Source organism: Heloderma suspectum, chromosome 1, assembly GCF_057233095.1.
Source record: "Heloderma suspectum isolate Gila_16-S chromosome 1, 16-S_ref, whole genome shotgun sequence".
NCBI lineage: Eukaryota > Metazoa > Chordata > Lepidosauria > Squamata > Helodermatidae > Heloderma > Heloderma suspectum.
The window spans coordinates 421509170-421533426 of record NC_139458.1 but is presented as its reverse complement, the minus strand read 5'-3'; the positions used below and the strand labels follow the sequence as shown (position 1 = coordinate 421533426).

Below are 24257 nucleotides of genomic sequence, written 5' to 3'. Positions count from 1 at the left end.
CTCATCTCCCGTAAAATCAAGCGCAAAATATCATTGATCTTATACTGCAGCATCAGTATTTATACTAACGTACTGTTTATTGTTATGGAGGCCAACGTAAGATTGTTGATATATCCAAATGCTTAAGACATGGTTACCTTCAATTCAGAAGAGATACTTTGTGAAATGAAAATGTGCTTTATTATTGAAATTCGTATTTCTTCAAATGATTGATGATCTGATGTGCTTGGAATGCGGACTCTCTGCTTTTGAAAATTCTTGTTCCACTTTTTATATGTCTTATGTGTGCGCCTAATTTTCTATGTAAATTAGAAATCTCAGGGTACTGTTTAGGAACCTTAACTTCCAATAAAAACCAGCATATTCTATTGCACACCTTCTTTGTGTGAACCAGTGAAAAAACTGCATGGAAGTGTAGCATGACATTTTTCCACAGGAAGAAAAGGCCACTTTTATAGCTTTGTTTCTAAATGACTACTTTTGGGTTTCTTCCCCCACCCACCCTTTATTGTCATACATGTTCTTTTATGAAGTTGAATGTATGATTTAAACTTCTATTTAAGGGGATGTAAGAAGCAATACCTCAGTAAATATTGAGGAAAGTGCTTCAATTATTTTGCTGTTATTTGGCTAATTCTTTAAAATGTTTCTCTATAGAATTTGCTTTACACAGAGCAATTTAAACTGCAAGTCTCTACAATCTGAAAAAGAAATCTTAATTAGGAAGCTTATTGCAACCCCAAAATACTTAAAAGTGCATTTTATAGTTGAGAAAGCACTTGCTACCAAGGGTTCCTCTTCACCAAATTATGATTTATGTTGTTATATGCTTCCATCCACTGGATAACTAATATTTTGCCTACTCAAGAACAGAGGTTTTTTTTCTGCTCAAACGTTTCACACAAACAAGGAGACATATCCCTTGCATTATCATTTCAATGTGACAAAGGAATTCTTTTATTTAATTATTTGAACTGCTCATTTTCAATGAGGGGAAAAAGATCAGACCCAGCCCATTCTTCAGGTTGACAGTATTCTAGGTTAGGAAGGGAAACAACTTAATTATAAAGAAGACTATTTTGCAGCTAAAGGATGAGCTGACCTCCTGGTGAAACAATATGATCAAAGTGTTGACAAGATTAAGATCAGATATTCGGTGAATTTGTTGAACTTGAAATCATTTTATTATTAATTTGTCTTCAGCCCAACTTAAGTGCCTAGGGAAGAATCCATACAGTGCAGTGTCATTGTCTGTTAGAATAGCAGCCTCACTGCCCCTGTGCCCCACCCCCACCTCCAAAAGCATTCCAACCAGTGGTTGAAAAATGCTCTTTTAATTTTCCAATGTAATGCAAACAACTCACAGGAGACAGATGCCTGTTGCAAAAAACCTTTTTGTCACTGTGACGATACCACCTTCCCATGCACCCTTGTTCATTGCTGACTGTGCTCTTGTTTCCCTTTAAGGTCTGGCGCACTTGATGATGGGCGACCAAGGTATGGGTTCTGCTCCTTTTCCACTCTGCTTTCATTGTTACTTTAAATTTTATTTTGTTCTGTTTCTTTTCTTTTTCTGTAGCTGCTTCAAAAACCATCACAGCAGATTATGGCCAGATGCTTGAAAGCTGTCTCGGGCCGCAAATAAGCACATAATCTTAGCCACACCTTTCTTTCTTTCTTTTGTTGTTGTAGTTGTTGTTGTGTGTGTGTATATATATATATAACATATAATATATAAATAGCTCTATCCATGGCTGGGTAGTTTTTAATTTGCTCCCCAAATCATAGGTTCTCCTCTTTTTCAACTGTTTCCCTACTTGCAATATAATAACTGTTAAAAAGAACAGGAAAGGAAAGAGTGAAATAATCTGATTGAGAAATGGATTATGAAAGAAGAGACTTGAGTTTGTACCCCCCCCCCGAGTTCTGCTTTGCATTAATGCATGGCTGTTTGGAAAATGCAGAAAGCACTTGCTCCTGGCTTCCAGAATGCTCAGAATACATTTTTTTGCAACTTGACGAACTCAGTGGTGCTTCCCTATCACCCTGTGAAACCCTTCCCTCTAATCAGTGTTCTCGTCACTTCTGTTTCACTCATTTGAAAATGAAGCATGGGTTACTTTTGTGTTTTTCTGCATGGCCACAAAGGTTGGAAAGCAACGATTCTTAAAATGTGAGACCAATTGCATCTCCATTTGTCTTCAAACACTTATTTCATGCTTTGTCTCTTCTCATGTTGTGGATTGTGACAGCATTTCCATTTACACACACTTGACTCTTACTGTTGTTTCTCTTCTCTGTTCTCTCTTTTGTCTGGCAATGCTTTCTTCATGGAACCATTTCATCAAATCCATAGGTAAAAGTAAAGGTATTACATGACTTTCTTCCTTCCTTCTCCTTCCCCCTTTCTTTTGAATGACATCTATATACTCCACAGTATGTCTGAGTGATTCAAATATATGTATTTTGTGTTGATGCATTGTGGTAATGGGAGGTAGGTATGTTTTTATACTAAAATAGTACGCAGAACTCCAGGTAAGGAATAAAAACAAAATAAAAGGCAGAAGCTTGCACTCAAAAGCTGACTTTTAAACTGAAAATTGCTCTTCTAAATCTTTAAAGAAAATATTAGGTATCTTGTATATAAATAACTTCATTGCTGACATTTTTATCTAATACTTTGTGACATCAGCATTATGCTAGACACTGTGTAGCCATATAGGTGGCACATTCCTTTGCCAATGATTTTACAATCTAAGTGTCATGCATAGAATGAAGGTAAAAGGAAAGGACAGAGGTGTAGGCAAGGTAGTAGTAGCTGACAGTTCTGATGAGGTACATTTATTATATGATCTTGGAAAGGCTTCGCAGAAGCAATGCACTGCATGCATAAAGGGTGGGGAATACTTGATTGAGGGAGGCTGGGGGGATTTTCCAGGATTAAGGGATCAGCATGGAAGAAGGATCGGAGGCAGGCGTTGGAGAAGGGAAGCTGATCTCAAGTCACCTTCTGAGGTATGGATTCTGTTCTCAATGCCCTGCAAAATGTAAAGTGAATCTGTCAGAGGCAGCCTTGAGCATGATGACACCACCAGATAGTGACAGAGTGGAGAAGCTTGGTCCAGGGCCTGCTACAGTGACATGTAAGTCTGACTATGACTAGAGCTAATTTCTGCTACAGAAACACAGCAACATTCCTGAAACATGAGATTTTCCTCATAAGTTGTTAGTCTTGTGTGTTCCGAAAACACAGAATAGAACAAAAAGGGAGATGAGAACCAGCAGAGCAAAAGGAAGTGCGGATACATTTTCCCTCCTTTTGGGTGTGTATGTATTTTACATTTGGTGCAAGAACAAATCCAACCAGGTATCTCTTGAGGCATCACTTGGTAAGTGTGAAACTGAATTAGCATGTTAGAGAAATTCAAAGCAAACAGAGTACTACCCAGACAAAGCCCTTTTGTCCCATTGATTTCAATGGGAAAATGAAACTTACCCTTAATTTTCTCTTGTTGTAAACAAAGGAGCTTAAAAATGTTTATGTTTGGCTTAAAACGCAAGGTGTGCAATATGCCTGTGTGCCATTTTTGTTGCTCTTCTGGAGGAAAATTATTTCAGCAATTTAATTCTGTTGGCTAGATAATATGAGCATGGAATTTTCAGTCACTTCCCACTTCACATTGCATTTCACTGGATGTGTTACGAACCACAAAGAAATCACTTTTCTTTATTTAAAGTGTTGTGTATTGCAGGTAGACCCATGCTGCCCTGTCACCTTCTGTATTCTGTTGTATAGTGAATTCTAGACATTTCTCTCCCCCCCCCCCATATTAGTGGCTATTATAGAGCTTTTAAGGTTATTACGTTACTTTGGTGCCTTGAAATGTCAGTGATACTAAGTTAAAATAGTAGCTATATATCCCTATTGAGTGTGTGTGATACTATGCTTAGAATACAACTAAGACATTAATGACACCTAATGTACTATAAGAGTTCATGAGCTTTAAAAGTCACTGTCGCAGTAATGGTTACAAATAAAAAGCAAGAGGGGGAAACTAATTGCATCGATACTGTTGTTTTTCCATCCCCTCAGAAACACCCTTCCTAATCAGAAGATATATTTCTGGTGTCACAGTCCTTGCTTTGTACATAGCACAAGCCACCCAAAGTCAAAATGGGAGAGATTTAAGCTCACTTCACAAATTGCCCATCCACAGAAGGTATATGTGGTTAAGGGGGAGGGGGTGGCACCTCAGCCCAACCTGAGGTAAGGACAGACAAACCTGTCAGATTTACTTTTTTCAGCATTCACATCTTTTTTAATATGAAGAGATTTGCAAATTCAGGTGAATTCTTACCAAAAACTAACTGAAATGAAATTCTCACTCATCCTCAGCAGCCAAATTCAATAGGTACAGCTGTTCCCTACATGGAGATGGGGGTGTACGAAAACCCCTTACATGGCATCCGCAGGGGTCCGCGAGGGAGAGAGGTGATTCGTCCTTCCCCCCTGGAATTCTTGCCGGCTGGCTCCGCTCCACGGCGAGTCCGTGGAGCCACCGGCCGGCTCCGAAGTGCCAGCGATACAGCCGCCATGCCGTATCGCTGGTTGAAGGGAGCGAAGTGACTATGGATGCAAATGGCATCATGATCCAGGACGCCATTTGCGTCCATGCTTTTACTTAACATGATAGGCTACGCAAATATCTGCGTAGCGTATCACGTAAAAGCGGGGATGCATGGACGTCCCTGCTTTGACGTGACGTCCCTGCTACGCAGATATTTGCCATTTGCATTCCCTCCCTTCAACCAGCGATACGGCATGGTGGCCATATTGCTGGCACTTCGGAGCCGGTCGGCAGGGAGGATCCGGCTGGCGAGGATTTCTCCAGGAGGCGGAGGTAAGACTTCTGATCCTCTATGGACTCTGGGGGGCTGGATTCTTTTGAAACTGTCCTCACTGGGGTCCGTGGAGGATTTATTCCCCATCCCTACATGGAGAGGACCATGTTGTACCTATCAGTGATAGAGCTGTTAAAGATGAGATGCCTGGGTGAGTCTAGAAGGATTTTTCTATCCCAGACTTTCAAGAGCTAAGTACTCAAAGCCCTGGGCCTGAATGGTCACATCTGCCAGTTTTGATTTCCCCCACATCCTTAAAAAAAGGGGGGGGGGAAGGGAAAAAAAAGAAATCTCAAGTTCTTTCCACCCCAAATACAGAGAGATTTGCAAATATTAGTACATTCTTATAATAAAAAAACAAAACAAATCAAGATGAAATTCTCACCTATCCACTGCTCCTGCCCCCTTGAGGTCTGCATGTAGACAGGGGTAGTCAACTTCCACATGTATTGGACTGCAACACTCACCAGCCCCAGCCAGGATGGCCAAGGATCATGGTTTATGGGAATTGTAATCCAAAACATCTGGAGGGCATTATCTTGCTTATCCTGATGTAGAACATGGATCTCTGCAAATGGGTGCTTATCTGGATCCAGCTGAAGATGTGCTGCTGCTCCATGCAACCAGAGATCCTGCATAAGATTGCACGGAGTGCCTACTCAACATTCAGCTGAACACCAACAGGTGCCCCTTTGCAAACATCTGTGCTTAATGTCCAGATGTTGAGGCAGCAGGGTCAGTGGTGTGTGCAACATCAGGATGGGGCTAGCTGCACAACCCACTCCTCCTTATCCAAACATACCTTCTAAGCATGGATAAAGCCCTTTGAAGAGGGTTTTAGGAATGTGCTGACTCCTTATGTTGATATCAATGGGATTTAGCTGTGCTTAACATGGGTGGTTTGTCCCCCTATGTTCTTGCAATGAATATATATCATATAGAAGTATTTTTTCTGTAATATCTACCTATTGACCATACCACTCATACTACAGGGCTTGTGCAAACTTAATGGGTTTTCTGTGTTGGAAATAGAAAAAAGAAAAAAGAAAAAAAGCATTATAGGCTGATGTCTAGTTAGACTAATTATCCGAAACCCATAGTTACAGGAAATGTCAGATTAAAAACTACATGGAGAATTGCTCCCATTTCATGTCAAATGGAGATATGAATCATGTTCCAGATAACATAGCCAAACAGTGTCATTTTGGGTTATTTTTCTGACATTTTGCTCTCTCACTTACGTTTGTTCCTTTGATGTGAGAGAGAACTGAGATGTGTGATGCAGATAATTATTGACAATGTATATTGCATGCAAATTATGACTGTGAATGGAAGGAAAGTTGGGGAGTGTTAATGTGCGGCATCCATGGCACTATTTTACTGATTGACGAATTGGGTGTGTGTGAGAGTGAGAGGTTTTCATCTTAACAATTCCAACCAACCTCCATTAGCTGACACTGCTTGAGAGTTGGTTTTCATTTTATGACCTTCAGGTACATTTTGTCTCTCTTACTATATTATGATCCTTGCTTAATATTATTAATCTTTTTGCCATAAAAATAGATAGGGTTGGTTCAGACATACATTTATATTACTTGCTCACAGTGGAGGCCTGTGGCTGTGAATCCATTCTGGGTTTTAGTCAGAACTGGCCAGAACTCTAAAGGAGCTATCCAAAGTGCTGAACCCTAGCTCCAAAATGAGTCCAGCACCTTGGATAGCTCCGTTAGAGTTCTGGCCAGTTCTGGCTGGAATGCAGAATGGATTCACGTCCTCACTGAAATCAGAGCCATCAGTCCGCTACTGCTTGCTCAACTGATATCTCATCTGAAAAGCATTGTTTGAGCTGATGTCTGGTGACATAGAATTCCTACCTGTGGCAATGAGTCTTCAGATGCATTATTCATACATGCAAGTTATCATTTGATGCTACAGTTAACATGCACGTGTGAAGTGGCTCTTAGAAATATTGATGGAAGAGCACAAGCCATGATCGGGTTTTGTGTAACCCTAGAATATACCTTGCAGAATATTTAGCACTGATGTTTATTACACCACTATTGCAGCTTGAGATGATGAATTATGAAGGATGTGCATTTGTTTCTAAAACAAGTGAAAAAAACGAGGCAAATGCACTCCAATTTGTGTCTAATTCATTTCTATGACAAACAAATGGAAATACAGAGAAATGAACGGGAGAAAGAAATGAAAAATCCTCCCCTCCCCGTGACCTCTTCCTCCCATTTATTTCTCATGTCATATGAGGGCTTCCTAAACTAGTAAAGAGACATGGTGCTGTATTGATTGGCAAATTAGATATATATTACATGCTGTATCGAGGGGAGTTCTTCGAGTGCTCTGAAAGTGGCAAGTCATGAAAACTGTCCAATTTGAAGATGTTGGTAAATTTGGGGGATGTCAACCTCATTTTAAGTGCTTACAAAATGGGGACCTTTTGTCTAACCTGCCTGAAACATGGCAGTTCCTATGCCTTGGGAGTAGTACAACACCTGAAAACACAGAACCATTTGAATGAAAAACCCCAAAGATATAGGCACCAGAATACAGGCTGGGCCTTCACTGTAATCAGTGTAGGGGGGAGAAACCAAATGAGTAAGAAAAAGCAAATGAAAGAGTGACCAAAAAGACATGCAGTGAATGAGGCGTTAGGAGAAAATGAAATGAATGGGGCTGCAAGAAATGAAAGAAAACATTTCAAGTGTGCATCACCATGAATTACACTGCTGCAATGCCAGCATTGTGATATGTTAAGTGCCAGCATCATGGCATTGGTATAGCTGTTGGCTGGTCCTACCCAGCCACTCCTGTAGCAGTCTAGAACATTTCCAGAATAGGCCGCTAGTGACACCTGTCTGTCTGGGTAAATAAGAGTATAATGTCTTGAAACTGAGATGTAATTGTTCTAAAGATTAATGTGTGGCCCTGAGTTATCATTTGTTCATGCAGAATCATGTGAACCATTGTGGGTTTTTAAAATAATGACATAGGATGACTAGGACATTAGAAGCCTGGAGAAATTTCTTGTCTTTTTCACATCAGTATGTGAACTCCATCCCCACTCCTTAATCCACATTTGTTGTGTTAATTTATTCTGATATTTATATCCTGCTTGATGAACCTGAAAACTGGTCCAAAGTGAAGCTCACAATAAAAAACCATATCATAGAGCAAGATGAATTTTAAGAATGAACTAAGAATACAACCAAGAACAGATCAATGCAAACCACATCCATTGCCCTCTTAGAGCAGCCAGGCTACAGCGCTGCCGTGACAGTAGAAGTCTCAAGTGGTACAATTCCCATTTTGTGCTGAAGGCTGAAGCTACAGTAGCCCCATCGGCATTCACACTTCTACCACTCGTCTGTAGCTTTCGAAACATCTATTGTATGCCCACTTCCTTCCTGACAATTTATTGCACTTTCATCCCACTCTTCTTCCAAGGCGCTCTGGGGGACATACATGGTCCTTTCGAAACATCTATTGTATGCCCACTTCCTTCCTGACAATTTATTGCACTTTCATCCCACTCTTCTTCCAAGGCGCTCTGGGGGACATACATGGTCCTTCCCCCTTCATCCTTACAATAACCCTGGGGAGGTAGGCTGAGTGCTAGTGATTGCTCATCTAGTACGCTTCATAGGTAAGCAGGTATTTGAAGCTAGGTCTCCCCAGTCTCCATCTGACACTCTAGCCACTATACCACACTGGCTCTCACGCATGGTACCTTGTACTCCAGGCCCTACATGAGGGAGGTTTTGGCCCCATTGCTTCCTCCTCTCTTCAACTTTATGTCTCTACCACCCAGTGTTCCTACAGCTTCCTGCTTTTCAGGCTAATGCCTATTTTGTTCCAATTTGTTTATCCACCATGTTACTTTTAGCTTCTCTATCATTTCTCCCCTCTGCTACTGCACACATACACAGAAGATAGCTTCTCCTCATCATAAGGTCTTGGATGGTTTTTTCAGAGACCCCTATCTCATCAGCTCCTTTCTACGTCTCCTCTGTCAGTTTTATCGAGCCTCATTTGCCTCCATCTGCCCTTCCCTCAGATACTTCCTCATACTACTGCCTACAGCACTAGGGCTGTACTGAATGTTTACAAGCATTTTTTTTTTTCATGAAAAGAGAATTCCAGGTTGGGGATGCGGGTTCCACACAATTTGTCCCTCCCCACTCATCTTGTTTGTACCTTTTTGCAGACTGTTAACAACCCTGATCAGCTGCTTTTGCATGCCATTTTTTTTTTAAATGCTCTTTCTAGGAAATAGCCAAGTGAATTTGGCTATTTGTTTGTTTTGATGCCCCTGAGAGCAAACTAAGCTAATTCAGGACTACTTGAAATCGCATATATTGGAAATGTTAAAGGTACCTCATTCTGAATTAGCTTTGTTTTCCCTCAGTGACATTGCCAGATAACCAAATGTGATTGGGTATATTAGCCCACTGACCCTAGGGAGAAGGTTTATTTGAAACAAAGAAATGGCACTGAAGCTGAATGATACTGTATACTAGATCAGGCATTGGAGAGGGAAGTATCTCCTCAGTGTGCATCAGGGAAGCATAGCCATGCTCCTGCTAAGTGGCCATTTTTATCTTTGTGCATACTGATGTGTTGTTTGTTGAGGGGACCTCACTGAAAGGGGTGCCTTTTTCAGGGGGAGATAATGTTTGCAGGAAACACTCCTGTGTTTTGCACGACTTTACACTCTTCCTGTAGCCACCTTGCCTTTTGGCTACTTCCTCTTAGTGTCCAGTTCTCTTTCACAAAACTCCACCTGGACCTAATGCCGATGTGCTATTTTAACCAAGCCAAGATGACAACTTTTCCTTCCCCCACAGGAGGTAGAATGCAAACATTGAAAGTTCTGTTCCCAGAGAAGCTAGGAGCCTTGTGAGATTCCATGCCATCACTCCCGTTCAACCGCTCAATGTTAAAGACTTTTTCATAGATTCATAGAATAGTAGGGTTGGAAGGGGCCTACAAGGCCATCGAGTCCACCCCCTTAACTTTTATTTTAACTTCATTGTCTTGAGCATAATGGAGTAGAGATAAGAATGTTTCATTACTAAGAAATGTACAAGTAAGGATGTACATTGCTGTGAAAATTGAAATTGGGTCCTTTGGGGGCCCAACAGAGTTCCGGAACGTGCCCAACTTGACGTGCATTTGTGAGCCATGCCACACGTTTTCCTGAACACCAGGGATTTTTAACGGTTTGTGTGTGTGTCAAGATTTGCACAAATTGCAGCTGCTCTTTGTGTAATTTGCTCAAATTGCAGCTGTACTCTGTGCACTTTACACAAATTATGCTGATTTGTGCAAAATTCAGCCGTAATTTGCATGAATTTAAAAACACAGAAAATCTGCTAACTGGCCCAACTCACTGCAGGCAGGGTTGGGCTACATAGCAGAAAATGGACCAAAGTCCAGAGGGCCAAACCAATGGAAGCTCATTCAGCTCCACCCCCAAACAGGTTTCTTTGACATCCCTATGTACAACACAAAGTAGATGTTAGTTTTAAATCTGTAATAATATTTCTTTCAAATATCTCAAAGGTTTTACAATCATGTTATGTAACAGGAGGATGCACATATTATTTTAATAATTTCATGCGTAAGGACTGTTTGACCTAAATTATGTGATGTTAATTTCTTCTGTGATTACATGGTAGTGGAAATTGATATTAAAATAATTATTTTTGAATAAGGCTATTACAATTTGATGTGAAGGTTGTAGTGCTGTCAAGATGGAACAACCCATCCCCTCATGTCAGTACTACTGGCCAAACCCCAGGCTTTGATGTCACCTTTGCTTTACACCAAGTCTTTGCCTCTGTGTGGGACACCAGTAGCACACCTGTGCCACACAGGCCTGTGGAATCACACTGGCAGGCATGAAAAGGAGCCTGAGTAGGCCAGATTTGAATATCTATGCCTGCAGATTTTCTCAATATTCTAGTGAGTCATGGGGAGGGTGAAAATACATCCAGAGATCCATGGAGGGAGGTGGAAATTCACATGGTGAGGTAGACATTCAGGACATACTTACAATGCAATACTGGGCTGAGTGGTGTCCATCTTTTCCCCCCCTTTCGTTGCAATAAAAAAAGCCACTGCACTCAGGAGCCAGCTGCCCTATGCTATACATCTCTTCAAAAATGGAACTCACAACATTTCTATATGATGATGTAGCATCCCTCATACAGTAGGGATGTATGAGAATTGTGTTTTTTGCTAGCAAGACATGCTAGCATGCCCCGTTCAAAGCCTCGAACATGAGCACGTGTCTGCCAAAACTGTTTGCAAATTGTGGAACATGTGCTCACATCTCCTTCCCAATTCCCAGTTCAATTTGCACAAAATTCCTAATTTTTGCAAATTTTCTCAGTGAACTGTATCAGTCCCGCTTTAGTCTGTGGAGGAAATTTGCATAAATTAGGAGAGTTGTGCATGTTCGGGGATATTCACACACATTTAGGGAGATTTGCGCAAATCTCTTGTTCAGTCACTATTCGATTTGCGCAAATTTCCCATTTACGCAGAGCGAGCAGCAATTGCAAGTGCAAATTGGAATCAGGACTGATACAAATGGCAAGATGATGTTCGGAGAATCCTAGCAATCTCAAACATTGCTCATTCACCCATCCATATTTCCCAGCTACGTCATATGGGAGAAAAGATGGCTTCCCCCATGGACTCATTTTAAAGAGATTTCTAATGTGATGGGCCCATGGGGGCAGCCATCTTTTTTTTTTCTATATACAATATTACTGGGACTTGCCTTCAAGATTGGTTCATTCCTCCTCTCAAGTTGTTTAATTTTTCTTTTAAGCTATTTGGTTTTGCTACTGGAATCCATTTATGGTTTTATGTCTTCTTCTTTGCCACAAATATTGTATTGTTCATGCTTGTTGTTATTTGTTTCTTTTATTATACCTTAGTTTTGTCCTTATGCTGCTGTAAGGGTCCTTTATGGGTCTGAAAAGTGGCTTATAAATTTTAATATAAACAAAATACATTTGAGGCAGCTTAACAACTTATCATTAAAACAACGTCAAAAAGCCAACAGCAATCACTTTCAAAGCATGAACCATTGTAAGGGGGGGGAAAGCCAAGATATCATTACACTGCAGTTAAAACAGTTCAAATAAATCACTCAAGTTAAAAATAATCCCAGCAACGGGTATGCCAAGCCAAAATAGTCACAGTGTGAATAACATAACAACAGACAATATGACAAAATTAAAACTAAACACCCCAAACACAGAAAAATAGAACAAAATTTGCCTAGTGCCTGGAAGAAACTACAGAAGAGGCTAGGTTGAACTTCCTTAGGAGAAAGTGACAGTAAGGAGACAACCATCAAAAAGGTTTAATCTCCGTGGTATCTGTCACCAGAGACATTTGGAGAAGGTCTTCCAGTGTTATTTTCAGTTGTCAGGGAAGTTCATATGGGATCAAACAACCTGGTCCCAGCACTAATACGCAAATACAAAGCTATGCTGGCAATAACTATGAATAAGGAAGACATTGGGCCGTTTTTCAATTGCAGTGTTTTTACGATGTGCACGATTGCACCTGCATATCAGAATGAGATAACAACGTTGTTGATCAGAAGGCCAAGGTAGCCACAAATATGCATGAGTTCTGTGGGACAAAATAAACAGGCTGCAATCTACAGCAGAGTTGATCAAAGCTCACTGCTCAAATGAGACTGGGGTTAGTAGAGGCAGGAGTAAGTGCAATGTGGATAGAGGCATGCAACTTCCACCCGTGCATATACTGAACATGTGAAGAGTAGTTTGGAATTGTGCCTCTGGGTCCTGCCCCTGACCTCCACACATTAAGCACAACGTGTGAAAGAGGGCTCTACACACTTTCTCTTGAATGTGCAGAGTTTGGGAGCAGGGCCAGTGTGCATGAGCCCATGCCTGCTTCACATGTCAAGGTGTGCAAGAGTCTTCTGCCTCTTCTCCTTGTAGACATCCTCCCAGTGTGCTGAGTTGGGTAAGCATGGGTAGGGATGGTACAGGCACCTGATTCTGTCCTGGAATCAGGTGGAACCCCCCCACCTGCACCCCCAAGCCCCCCTCACCGAGTTCCTGCCCCTGCTTGCCCCCTGCTGATGCTTGACAAGTGGACCACACTCATCCCGGTGGCCTTGTCGAGCTCCACAGTCACCATTTTTTGAAAAATAAAACGGCAATTGCAAAAATGCACATGTTTGCGTATGAGGGAAAATGCACATTTTTGCAAATACACATATTTGTGTATGTGCGAAAATGCACATTTCTGCAAGAATGTGCATTTTCGTGCATGTTTATTTAATTTATTTCATTTCTATACCGCCCAATAGCTGAAGCATGCACAGATATTTTTGCGATCGACTGCAGAGCTCGACGAGGCTGCCAGGGTGAGTGCGGGCTGCTCGCCAAGCATGGGAGGGGCTCGAGCACAGTCCAGGGACCGGCAAGCTGGGGCAGGGGCTGCGCGGGTGCCCAGAGAACCTGGATGGGGGTGGGTTCGTGCACATCCCTAAGCATGGGGGTCTGTGGACTGGCATCCGGGGGGCCGAGCGGGAGGATGTCCACCAGACTCCACCCCCTTCCCAGACTTCCGCAACATCCCTAATAAAACTTTTCAAAACATGAACAATATGCATTGAAAATAATCGAAGAAGGTTTTGGTAAGTGGCATAGCATGAATATTTTGGAAGAGCAGCAGTCTTTTTCTTTTCTGCATGGGGAACCCAGCGGAGTCCATTCATGCTTGATATTTAGCATTCTTGGGGAAGCAACCACATGTGAAAGCCAAAGCCAAATATAAACAAATTTTAATACTGATTTATTATATCTTAGTACTACACCAGGTTCCCACTCTTCTCACATCCAGGTCCACGCCTGCTTAGCTTCAGCAATACTGCACCATCAGCTGTCCTAGACCCCAAATGAATAAAAGTTTAAAACCTTGTAAACAGCCCTAATTTTACTCCTTCAAAACTGCAAATATCAGGATGGTTTGAAATTAGTGGAGGAGGTACATTTAGCTTATTTCAAGCATTTTTTGCACTTGATTCAATCTTTTGAAATAAGTAAAAAAAAATCTCTATAAGACTTAAGTGAAAATGTGAAGAAAATTTTGAGGGCTCTGAAGAATGTTGAGGAAAGCAACAATGGTTTCCATAAGACTGGTGATATTGCTCAGTTATTCACACTTCGCTAGTGAGTTTTTCCTAAAGCAAAACTTCAAGAGGAATTTAAAAGTTACTGCTCAAACTGGAATATTTGCACAAAATTATTAGTGGGAGGAGGATGGATCTTTCTGCAAATCCCTGTAAAATCAGTAGATGGAATTTGGAAATCCTCTCTCTCAAATTGTGTATGTACTAAGGATGTCTGAATCAGCAACATTTGATCTTGTTGAGGTTCTCCAAATTCTACTTTGAAGCAGGGATGGCGGAGAATTTCTCCCTGAATCTTCGGGGGGCCGAGTGCCAACGCATTCGGCCCCCCGAAATCGGCGGTGAAATTCTCTGCCCCCCCTCCCCCCCCCGGGATGGGACTTACCTTTGGCGAATGTCCCTCCTGGCGGCGGTTCCCGGCGGCGGTTCGTCGGCTTTTCGTTGGGGGCGGGGGCGGCAGCCGGTCTTTGACCGGCTGCCGCCGTTGCCATTACAAAGTAAAGTTAAAAAAAAACAACCCGTGATAGGCTACGTAACGATTAACATAGCCTATCATGGCTAGATTTCCAAAGTCAGCCATGATAGGCTACGTAAATCGTTACGTAGCCTATCACGGGTTTTTTTTTTCCATTTTTTATTTCGCGGCCGGGGAGACGGGGCGCCTCCCCCCCCGGCCTGAATTTCGGGGGGAGAAGCGAAGCTCCTCCCCCCCACCGCGAAGCAAGCTGTGGGACAAGGTAAGTCCCTTTCGTACATCCCTACTTTGAAGCTCATTCTGACTCATGTCCACATAAAAAAATGAGCTTTGTGTTCTTTTTGCATGACATTTTATGCATCTTTTCAAGCACATCAATTGTGCACTTTTTGAAATGTATTCATTTCTTCTCATTGTGCATTTTCCCCCAAATGTACGCATTTTTCCTGTGCAGTTTTTGAAAGGACACATTTTTCAAACGTGTTTAAATTTATTTTGCAAATCATATCACAAGCTCATATATGTATGGACATGTGTCAGAATCTAGCACTGCTGGTCCACTTACACTTTTGACATACCACCATAAGCAATCTCTAGCAGTACACCAATAGCATATGCTGGCATGGCAGGTTTCCCCAGAAAACTCATAGTGCCAGCTTACAGTACTGGTGTACCGCTAGAGGTTCCTTATGCTAGTGGTATGTCAATAGTGTGCAGACCAGCAGTGTCGTATACTACCCTTGGACCACAAGTTGCATTTGTGTCCTTGTTCAGTTCTGTGAGATACAAACTGGGTAAATTCTGGTCAAAACCAAACGGAAACAAATTCGTTCACATCTCCAGTATGTATGTAGCCTGCTGTAAGTCTCCATAAATAAACCATGGACTTTTGTCTAGCAAATTATGGCTTGTTTTGGAGATCATGCATTTGGGAAATATATGATTCGTGCAATTCTATGCATACCTTCTCAAAACTAAGCACCACTGAGGTCAATGGGATTTACTCCCAGGTAAGTGTGTTTGTATTGCACCAAAAAGAGGGACTAAATACCACATCTTTTTCCATAGCCTCAGAAACAGAGAGGAAGTTACTTCTCAGCTTATTCAACTATTATCCCCCAACCCCTGCAAATCCCACAACTTTTGTGTCATCACCAGCCATAAAGGACAATCGTATTTCATTTGAGAACATGCCAAACTGTTTTTTCCTGCTTTTCTTAAACAACAGAAGCCCTAGAAGACTTTTGGAAGTCATCCAGTTCTGCTAACCCTTGTGACTTTCTACCTAAGAATTATCAAGACTAGGACTCTTCTGTCCAGGGCCATAAATCATCTTAGCATGTGTGTCATCTCTCCTGTTCTCGCAAAACAAGAATAAGATTTGCTCTATTTAATTCACTTTTAGAATATAGGCGATACAGAAAAGATAAAGTAATATATTCTTTTGCAACAACTTTTGCTGGTGAAATGGAGCATGCAGGCTTTTGAGTTCTTGGAACCTGATTTGGTGAATATTTCACCTTATTTATTTTTGTTACGGATTTACAAAACTCCCCTTACCTGGCTCCACCGGGTTCCGCTGGGAGGGGGAGGTGCTCCGTCCCTCCCACCCCAGAATCCTCTGCGCCCCCCCCTGGAATCCTGGCCAGCCGGCTCTGCTCTGCGGGGATTCCGCGGAGCTGCCGGCCGGCTCCGCCAGCAGCCGGACATCCGGCTGCTGGCTACCAGGGACGCAAATGGCGGCAGCCGTAGCTGCTGCCGTTTGCGTCCCTTTATTCAGCCGTGATAGGCTACGTAAAGACTTACGTAGCCTATCACATCTGGGTATTAAAAAAAAACGCATACGCAAATGGCGGCAGCTATGGGTGCCGCCATTTGCGTTCCCTATTTTTGGTTGTCTTAGTCTACGTAAATATTTACGTAGACTGAGACGGCGAAACTAAGGGGGAACGCAAATAGCTCAGCGGACACTATTTGCGTTCCCCTTTATTTTCATCGTCTTAGTCTACGTAAATATTTACATAGACTAAGACAACCAAAAATAGGGAATGCAAATGGCAGCGGCTGTAGCCACCGCCATTTGCGTACGCTTTTTTTTTTTTAATACCCAGACGTGATAGGCTACCTAAGTCTTTACGTAGCCTATAACGAATGGGGGGGGGAAGGACTGCAAATGGCGGCGGCAGCAGACCAGCCGCCGCCGAAACTGCCACTGGAGCCGCCGCCGCCCGGAACATCCGTCCCAGGTAAGTCTCGTCCCGGGGGGGATCTGCGGGGCGCGGGGGGGTGGCAGGCCGTTCCACCATGGAGTTCGGGGGGCCGAATGCACTGGCATTCGGCCTCACCAAGATCCGTGGCGGAATTCTCTGACATCCCTAATTTTTGTGGGATTCCTCCTCTGGAATCAGGATACGAATTTCCATTGGACTATTGAAAGAATCTACACAACGTCAATTATATCATCTCATTTCTATCCCAGCCTTTCTCCAAGGAGTTTAGAAAGGTTTCCACCTGCCCCTATCATCACAACAATCCTGTGAGGTAGATTAAAGAGTGGGGATTTGAAACTGGTTCTGCCCAGCTAATCACTAAACTGCACACTATCTCTTATTATTTGCATTATATTTTAAGTTTTTAACATGCAGAATTAATGTATTATACAAAATAGCTTCTATTCTTAAAAGTACACATGACTTGGTGGTATTGTGTGAGGCTTAAGCTTAACATGCATTGTTCATTCAATATTTACCATACTCATTTCTGAGTGCAAGGTGCTGGTTATTACCTTTAAAGCCCTAAACTGCTTGGAACCAGGCTAATGGAGGGATCATCCCTTCCCATGTGAATCTGATCTGCTATTGCAACAACTCATGAGCTTTCTCTTATGCAGGGTCCATGTGCGGGGTCCAAAACAGACTTTACTTGAAATGTGTATTGAACAGCTATATCTTTTGTTAATTTACTATAGAGTAAATGCAGGGAGCCCAATTCAGATCAGTCCCCTAGTGTGCATGTGTGGGGAGGCTTTTAAGATCCAGATTGCCCCCCCCCCCCGGCCATGCATACTGTAGAGTTAAAATGGACAAAAGATGTACAGTAGCTGTTGGACAGGTTTAAAGTGATGTTTGTTTTGGCCCTTATGATAGATAATGTAAGGTTATCTTCTTCCTTATATCTATCTTCTGCTGGCAGTTGAAAACATTTCTCTTTAACCAAACTTTAGACTCTCTTGTTGCTTAATTTAATTTAATGACTGCTAGTTTGGGCTGCCTGTTTGTGTTGTGGGGTTGTCTTTGCTGCTTTTGGTTTGATATTTTGTTTTAATGGCGGATTACTGTTGTTTTTATGCCTGTTTTATATTTTATAAGTTACTTTAAGTGACTCCCTTTTGGAAGGGAAAAGCAGGATAATTTTGTTTTTGTATAAATAAGCCAACACCAATTCAATATTCATAAAATATCCTCATGGCATAAAACATACATGACTTAACTATACCTTCCCAAGTATTTTTATTTGTTTCTTGTGATGGATATTAATCAGAGAGGGAATTTAACCCTTTCCCCCCTGCTGTGGTGTCAATGCCCCCCCCTCCACTAGGTGTATTGAGAGGGAAATCCATGTGCAATGACCACCTGTTGTAAGTTCGGAGAGTTTATGGGCAATTTGTGCCTCACTATAAGTTTTGGTCTGCAACTCCCATGCTCCCTCACCATTATCCATGCTGGCTGGGGCTGATGGGTATTGCAGGCCAAAACATCTCCAAGGCCACAAGTTGTCTGCCTCCGCTTTACAGACTACCTCTCTCCAGTATTAAATTGCCCCTACTCCTGTTAAGATCTTTTGAAAAGCTCTGCTTAGGGTTCTCTCATTTAAAGAAGTGAGTACAGGTGTGGGATGGATCAGCAGCTCTAAGCTTGAGGAATGTGTTTCTCAATGAGATCCAAATATGCTTGCCCCTTTTGCATTTAGAAACAAAAAAATAAGTGCAAGGATTTTTGTTTGTTTCAGTGAGGTTTTCAATGGATCTGAAGTTTAATCTTGTGTTCCTACTATTATACTAATTTTTAATCTGGAATTTTGTTTTGTATTTTTATTATTGGATTCTCACTTCTGTCATAAGCCTATTATTACTGTAAGATAATAAAATGCAGAAAACCTAGAGATGGATGGATGGATGGATGCCCCCCACCTGGCTTCTCCGGGCGCCTGCTGAGCCCCTACCCCCACTCATGTGCCCCTGAACCCACGCACGAGCCCTCCCTGTTTGCCGAGCTCCCCACACTCTGGTGATTTGTGAAAAAAAATGGCAATCGTGAAATACGCACATTTGATTTTACGCAAAATGGTAGTGTGAATGGCCGATATATGCAAGATTACAGGTGTAAATGGCCCACTTTTACCTGTAATCTTACATATTACATAGGCATGGCAAGCATAGGGAGAGCTCAAGTGAGGCAGGGGGCTCGGCAGGTGCAGCTTGGGGCAGTGGGTGCAGGGGAGTCCGCTAGACTCCCAGACTTGATCGGATACCCGTGCCATCCCTAATGAATCAAATAGAATTTGCTTATGTGCGCAATGTAATATAAGGGCCAGCAATTGGAGAGCCAAGAGCCAAATAAAGCCCCTGATTATTACCAACACTACCCCAGTTACCAACCTGGAAGTGAGAAGGGTACAATGAGGGAGTGGTAACTATGCCAATTGGATTTGTTGGAAGTCTGCTTTGAAGATGCCAATCAGACTGATCTGGCAACTTCTACACCTACTTAGAGCTGCCCTTCTATACAAGTTTTTGCTAACCAGGGGATTAATGTATGAAGCTAGCTTGCCCAAAGCATGGTAGCCATTGAAATAATTGATCATAGAATCATAGAATATTAGGGTTGGAAGGGGCCTACAAGACCATCGAGTCCAGCCCCCTGATTATTGCAGGAATCCAAGTAAGAGCATCCTTGACAGATGGCTGTCCAGCCTCATCTTGAATGTCTCCAGTATGGGAGAGCCCACTACCTCCCTAGGTCATTGGTTCCATTGTTGTATTGCTCTGACAGTCAGGAAGTTTCTCCTGATGTTCAGCTAGAATCTGGCTTCCTGTAACTTGAGCCCATTGTTCCGTGTCCTGCATTCTGGGATGATCAAGAAGAGATCCTGGCCTTCCTCTGCGTGACAACCTTTCAAGTACTTGAAGAGTCCTATTGTATTTCCCCCCAGTCTCCTCTTCTCAAGGCTAAACATGCCCAGTTATTTCAGTCTCTCCTCATAGGGCTTTGTTTCCACCAGTCCCCTGATCATCTTTGTTGCCCTCCTCTGAACCCTCTCCACCTTGTGTGCATCCTTCTTAAAGTGTGGTGCCCAGAACTGGGCACAGTACTCCAGATGAGGCCTAACCAGTGCTGAGTAGAGGGGATCATCATCGTGCCTCTGCAGACAACCTCACTTCCTTGGATGCCTATCCATTTGAGATGACTATAAAAGTAAGCATGAATGGGGGGATGTGGGAATTCTGGTAGTCTGAAACAACTCAGATGTGATTTCAGACTTATTTTCTGTTTGGAATTTTGATGCAGGTAGGCAGAGGTATATAAAAACTTGGAAGATCTGATTGTACTACCCTTTCCTTTCTCATCAAATATTACTCACAAAACTTTACACCTAGCTAGCTATGCCATAATTATCAACCATGAGATAGAAAGAAATGTCCTGAACATTGTACCTAGATGAAATTCCCATGAGATTAAAAACCAGAAAAAGCAGGCCAAAGAGAATCTAAAAATATATTTCCTAATACTCGTACCAGCTAATGTATTATTATTATTATTATTATTATTATTATTATTTTATTTATTTATATCCCGCCTTTTCCCTAATACTGGGACTCAAGGCGGCCTTACAACGTTAAACCTGCTACAATTAAAACCTATAAATAGAAATATAAATACAACTGTATAAAAGTTAAAAATATAATTAAATCATCAATATTAAAATTGTAAAGATATTAAAACATTAAAAGACAACCAGAACAACAAAAATGGTATCCATACGTCGCATTTTCCCAGGCCCAGACTTGTTATTATCCCCAAAGGCCTGCTGGAACAAAAAAGTTTTTGCATGCCTGCGAAAACATATCAAGGAGGGTGCCACTCTCGCCTCCCTGGGAAGGGAGTTCCAGAGCTTTGGGGCAGCCACCAACAAGGCCCTCTCCTGCGTTCCCACCAGGCGTGCCTGTGATGATGGCGGGATGGCGAGAAGGGCTTCCCCTGAAAATCTCAGGGCACGAGTAGGCCCATAAGGGAGAATATGGTCTTTCAGATAACCCGGACCTGAGCCACATAGGGTGTTATAGGACATAACCAGCACTTTGAATTGTGCCCAGAAACAGACTGGGAGCCAGTGAAGCTGTTTCAACATGGGAGTTGTATGCTCCCTGTAACCAGCCCCAGTCAGCAGTCTGGCCGCAGTTGTTTGAACCAGCTGAAGTTTCTGAACACCCTTCTGAGGCAGCCCTACGTAGAACGCGTTACTGTAATCCAAACGGGATGTAACTAAGGCATGTGTCACTGTGGCCAAGTCAGACATCTCAAGGAACGGGCGCAGCTGGCGCACTAGCTTTACCTGTGCAAATGCACTCCCGGCCACCGCTGAAACCTGGGCATCCAGGCTCAGGGCTGAATCCAGACGTACACCCAAGCTGCGAACCTTTGTCTTCAGGGGGAGTGGAACCCCATCCAGCACAAGCTGTATCCCTGTTCCCTGATCTACCTTTCCACTGACCAGGAGCACCTCTGTCCTGTCTGGATTAAGCTTCAATTTGTTTGCCCTCATCCAGTCCATTACTGCGGACAGACACCAGTTCAGCACCCCAACAGCTTCCCTGGAATTAGATGGAAAGGAAAAGTAGAGTTGGGTGTCATCAGCGTACTGGTGACACCGAACCCCAAAACTCCGGACAACCTCCCCCAGTGGTTTCATGTATATGTTAAATAGCATGGGGGACAAAACAGAACCCTGAGGGACCCCACAAGCCAATGGCCACGGAGTCGAACAAGAATCCCCCAGCACCACCTTCTGGGTCCGTCCCTCCAAGAAGGAATGGAGCCACTGTAAAACAGTGCTTCCAAGTCCCATCCCAGCGAGGCAGCCCAGAAGGATATCATGGTCGATGGTATCGAAAGCCACTGAGAGGTCCAGCAGAACCAACAGGGACACACTCCCCCTGTCTAGTTCCCGGCGTCGATCATCCACCAAGGTGACCAAAGCTGTTTCTGTCCCATAACCGGGTCTGAAGCCAGATTGAAATGGATCTAGATAATCTGTCTCATCCAGGAATCTTCAGAGTTAGGAGGCCACCATGCACTCCAATATCTTGCCCAGAAATGGAATATTGGAGACTGGCCAATAATTATCCAATATAGTGGGGTTCAGGGAGGGCTTTTTTAACAAAGGTCTCACCATCGCCTCCTTCAAGCAGGCTGGAATTCTGCCTTGCCTAAGGGAGGCATTAACCACTCACCTTACCCACTCGGCCAGTCCACCTCTGGCTGCTTTTATGAGCCAGGAAGGGCAAGGATCTAGAACATACGTGGTGGCTCTCACCTCTCCAAGGATCCTGTCCACATCCTCAGGCTGTACTAATTGAAAAGTATCCAACAACACTGGACAAGCAGGGGCCAAAGTTACATCCTCTGGGTCTGTAGCAACTATAGCGTCCAAGTCAGAGCGGATCTGAGTGATTTTGTCTGCAAAGTGCTGAGCAAATGGTTCACAGAGGGCTGTCGATGGGTTTAAATTATCCTCTTGCGGGCTAGCATGTAAAAGACCCCTAATCACTCGAAACAGCTCCACTGGATGGCTCTTTGCAGATGCAATAGTGGCAGAAAAAAATATTTTCTTTGCCTGTATTGCCACAGAGTAGGCCTTCAAATCGGCTCTAGCCCGTGTTCGATCGGATTTACTCCGAGTTTTCTGCCAATGTCGCTCCAGTCATCTTCTCACTCATTTCATCACTGCCAGCTCTCTAGAAAACCAGGGTGCTGGTGCAGTTCCTTCCATTTCCTGGGTGGGAAAAAAAAGACTGCTAGTTTCAACCATCTCATAATAGAAGGTCCCATTGTGTCTGTATGGATTAGGATGCCATGGAGAATTATCAGTAAAGGAGCAGCAGAGCTCTGCAGCCAGTGTTTTGACATGTAACGTCTGGCCCACACACACACAACTCTCCCCACAGCAGACTGGGAGTGAATCTCCACCTGCCACAGTGCCCAAATGCCTGATCTCTCTTTCTCCTATCTCTTTCTCCCTCCGCTCAAGTCCCCTGCCTTTATGTTGCATTTGTCCCACCGCCTCTCAGCCCCATGCATGCACATGCGAGTGGCCACTGTCCCTTTCCTTCACCACTACCCTGGCCCATGTGTGCTGTAAAAGAGGTGGTGGCTTCCACCCAGGCTACCAGCAAAGGTCTCAGACTGAAGGAAGGAGATTGGCAAGTAGAAGGACACCTTTTCTGACGTTCTCATATTGACTTCCTCCTTCTCCCTCTCTCCTGTGTGCACTACCAATTTCTGGTTCATTCTCTCTCTCTCTCTTTCTCTCTCCCTGCCCCCTGCCCGCAACAACTGCTCCCAGGCTGACACATGCGTCGGTTGCAGGGATGTGTAAGAACATAACAACAAGAGCGAACTTGCTGGATCAAATCAAAGTCCTATCTAGTCCAGCATCCTGTTTCTCATGGTGACCAATCAGATGCCTATGGGAAGCCCACAAGCAGGACAGGAGGGTGGTGGCCCTCCCCTGCCACTGTGCCATAGCAACTGATATTCAGAGCCATGCCACCTCTGATACTGGAGGTAGCATTTAGCCATCAGGACTAAGAATCATTGATAGCCTTTTCCTCCATGAATTTGTCTAACCCCCTTTTAAAGCGGCTCCAGTTGGTGGCCATCACCAACTTAGGAGTGAAATTAGCTAGGTGCCAACTCTGGTAGGGCTAGGGGTGGATGGTTTCCATTTTTCTGCTCCATCTCTTTCTGCTTTTCAAATTTCAAGCTAAATTCCATTCTGTTTCTAGATTGTTACAAATGTTCTACACATAAGTTCACTAGATGACATACACATTCGTAGTAATACAATTTAGTAGTACAGCATTTATACAAACCTTGTAACCATAATTAACACACTATTGACATAGATGTTCTTTGTACATCCCCTGACCCAATTTGGCTTTCCCCTGCGTATCTAATTTATGTTTCCCATCCTATTTCCTTTTTTGGCTACAGCTTTAACTCCCTTGAATAATTTCTGTGCCTTCTGCTTGTTTCTCTTTCATGCATGGCCAGCCAGAGAACCTACTTTCTCCATGTTTTTGTTTTTGTTTTTGTTTTTTTTTAACCTGGTCATTGCCCTTCTAACCCAAATGCTACAGATACTGGAAGACTGCATCTGTGGTGCATAAACATGCTGGAAAAAGACAGTCCAATCAATCGTTCCATTTAGTGTGGCTTCATAAAGCTTGAAAATAAGTGTGTGTGTGTGTGTGTGTGTGTGTGTGTGTTTCTCAGAAGATCTAAGTCCTCGTGGGAACACAGTTGCCATCACTAAGAGACAAATGACCATTTCTTGCTTCTGAGCTCCCTTCAGGGATGGTTCCAGACTGAAGACTAAGAGAAGTATATATTTTCT

The 24257-nt window shown here is 43.0% G+C and overlaps 1 protein-coding gene across 18 annotated transcripts in view; it reads left to right on the top strand.

The window, feature by feature from the left end:
- Window positions 1–24257, top strand: part of NRXN1 (neurexin 1) — a 1598206-nt gene that overhangs the window by 226062 nt on the left and 1347887 nt on the right. For all 18 annotated transcript variants that reach the window (XM_084829231.1, XM_084829225.1, XM_084829224.1 and 15 more), the window contains one exon: window positions 1468–1497. In XM_084829231.1, coding sequence (XP_084685357.1) covers window positions 1468–1497 — 30 coding nt within the window. The remainder of the gene's footprint in view (window positions 1–1467; window positions 1498–24257) is intronic.